The sequence below is a fragment of the Octopus bimaculoides genome, chromosome 1 (assembly GCF_001194135.2).
Source record: "Octopus bimaculoides isolate UCB-OBI-ISO-001 chromosome 1, ASM119413v2, whole genome shotgun sequence".
In the NCBI taxonomy this organism is placed as follows: Eukaryota; Metazoa; Mollusca; class Cephalopoda; order Octopoda; family Octopodidae; genus Octopus; species Octopus bimaculoides.
In genome coordinates, this window is record NC_068981.1 from 8,255,353 (window position 1) to 8,257,708 (window position 2,356).

At 35.5% G+C, this 2,356-nt stretch overlaps 1 protein-coding gene across 1 annotated transcript in view; it reads left to right on the top strand.

Moving 5' to 3' along the window:
* Positions 1-984: 984 nt before the first annotated feature.
* Positions 985-2,356, top strand: part of LOC106881136 (guanine nucleotide-binding protein-like 3 homolog) — a 31,196-nt gene continuing 29,824 nt past the window's right edge. Inside the window, exons 1-2 of the mRNA XM_014931408.2 lie at positions 985-1,075; positions 1,166-1,218. Of these exons, the coding sequence (XP_014786894.1) occupies positions 1,057-1,075; positions 1,166-1,218 (72 nt within the window). The 5' untranslated portion in view covers positions 985-1,056. The remainder of the gene's footprint in view (positions 1,076-1,165; positions 1,219-2,356) is intronic.

Genomic DNA, 2,356 nt, shown 5'->3' on the forward strand with positions numbered 1-2,356 from the left:
TAGCCCCCTGTGGGCAATAAAGAAATAAATATAACTCCGCATTCTACACCTGGAATAACTTTTTTATTTAACCGGATGTAGGCTTGACTGAATTGGTAAGATGTCTACTGTTTAGGTTCGATCCAACAACTTGACGTTTGAGAAGTGTGTGTGTGTTTTATCTTTTTATTTTACTATGCTTTCGCATGAAGCGATGCTTTATCAGTGAAACAGGAGGAGTCGAATGAATAATAGCCATAATTAACAGGTCTGGCCTCGCATTTAGTCACATGTTGTATTGCGTTCGGTCTCATAATTATGTCACCTGACCGTGACTGTGGAATACTCAGCAACTTATGCTTTAATTTAACGCATGTTTATTTCCAGTTGATTGGAGAAATGAATCGGCGTTTAATAAATTTATAGCTGTAAATTTCACCTGCATACGCACAAAAACACACACACGCTCATACATACACACACACACACACACACACTCATACATACATATACACACACTCACACCCATGCTCACACACTCACACACATGCACACACACCTACACACACACAGATACACACATACACAGATACATACATGCACACATACACACATACATACATACATACGTACGTACATACATACGTACATACATACATACATACGTACATACATACATACTTTTCGGACAAAACCCTATGTAACCTTCGTCCTGTCTTTGTCCTTACATGGTTTTGATTGATATTAGCCCTTGTGACCAATAAAATGAATTTATTATTATTATTATTATTATTATTATTATTATTATTATTATTATTATTCAGTAGTTTTATTTTTATAACGTGCTTTCACTTCATTATTATTATTATTATTATTATTATTATTATAGATGAACCTGAAATTTAAAAAAAAAAAAGATTACTAATTCTGTGTTCACACATTATTTGTAATATTAATTTCGATCTCAACCTGTTGCACAATAATAGTTCAAAGTCGAAACAAGTAAGATAACTCTGTATCCAGACTTTACTTGATTACGGTACTTTTTTCACCCTACACCGTCTCCATTACTCCACGATGCCGAGCAATTTTGCGAGTCAGTATTTTGTCGTTTTTTTTAATTAATTTTCTTTATTCTACGAAATATTTTGTGATATTAATTAATTGTAAATATTTTGTGTTTCAGAAAAGCAAAGTAAGCGAATGAAAGCGAGACTTCGCTATAAAATCACTAAAAAGGTAAGAATCGTTGCTCTTCCATCTCTGATCCACGTGTTTTTCAATAATTCTTCTGGCTTTTAATTATTAAAAATAATGATTTGCAGAAATAATCAGTGAAGAATTTATAACATTTTTTTCTCTGTTTTAAAGGTGACTTGTTTATTTTTTATTATTCAAATATATTTGGCAGAATCTCAGTTTTTACGACACTGGAAATATGTTATATTGTTTGGGAGCCACTATATAATCATTCAACCTACTAGAAATAGCAGCCAAAGCTTCCTTAACTTGCACTCTGTCCAAATATTTTTGGAAATACGACATGGTCATGGCTGGAATGTATCTGATCAAGAAATCTCACATCAGCATGAGACAAATAGGAAACCCTTACGCGGTTGTCGACTTGCTAGAAATAGCAACCAAATCTCCTCCTCTATTTTAGACGCCTACTCTCTTGACCTGGGACTAAACCATAATAACAACTTCACTTTAAGTCACGCCACTTCCGTTGATGTTGTTTAACCCTCGGTCTGCCCCCATCCAACACACACCGTTTGTTTGTTCACTTAACGATGATATTGTTTAGCTTTAAGTCAGCATTGATGCCGAAGACCTCATGATCAAAAGAATCCAAGCCACAGCCATCCCGTCTTTTATTTATTTATCAAGGAATAAAATAGTGTACCATGGAGTATATATATTTTAAGCGGTAGGGTATGGTTTGAGGGAGAAATAGCTGCTATTTCTAGTGGCTTTCTTTTGGGGTTTCTTCACTGGCTTGATATAATCAGTTCAGTTTTGTATTTAAGAGATGAGGAATTATGTCCATTATTTACATTTGACGGGTATTTGTCCTCATCAACGTTTCGGCTGATAAACCCTCCAGCCTTCATCAGGTGTCTTGGGGAAATTTCGAACCTCGGTTCTCATTCCTGGACGTATTAATAACACGCACCAAGTATGGATTCAGGACATCCGTATACCGCAAGCAGACCTTCATTGGCAGAAATTCCCACCATCCATACAGTGTAAAGAGAGGGATTGCTCAGTGCCGAAACATCGAGCAAAGAATATAAGCAGTGATCGTGATACCCACCACGAAGAAATGATCAAGCTCAGTAACAATCTATTAAGCAACAACTACCCCAAGAACATA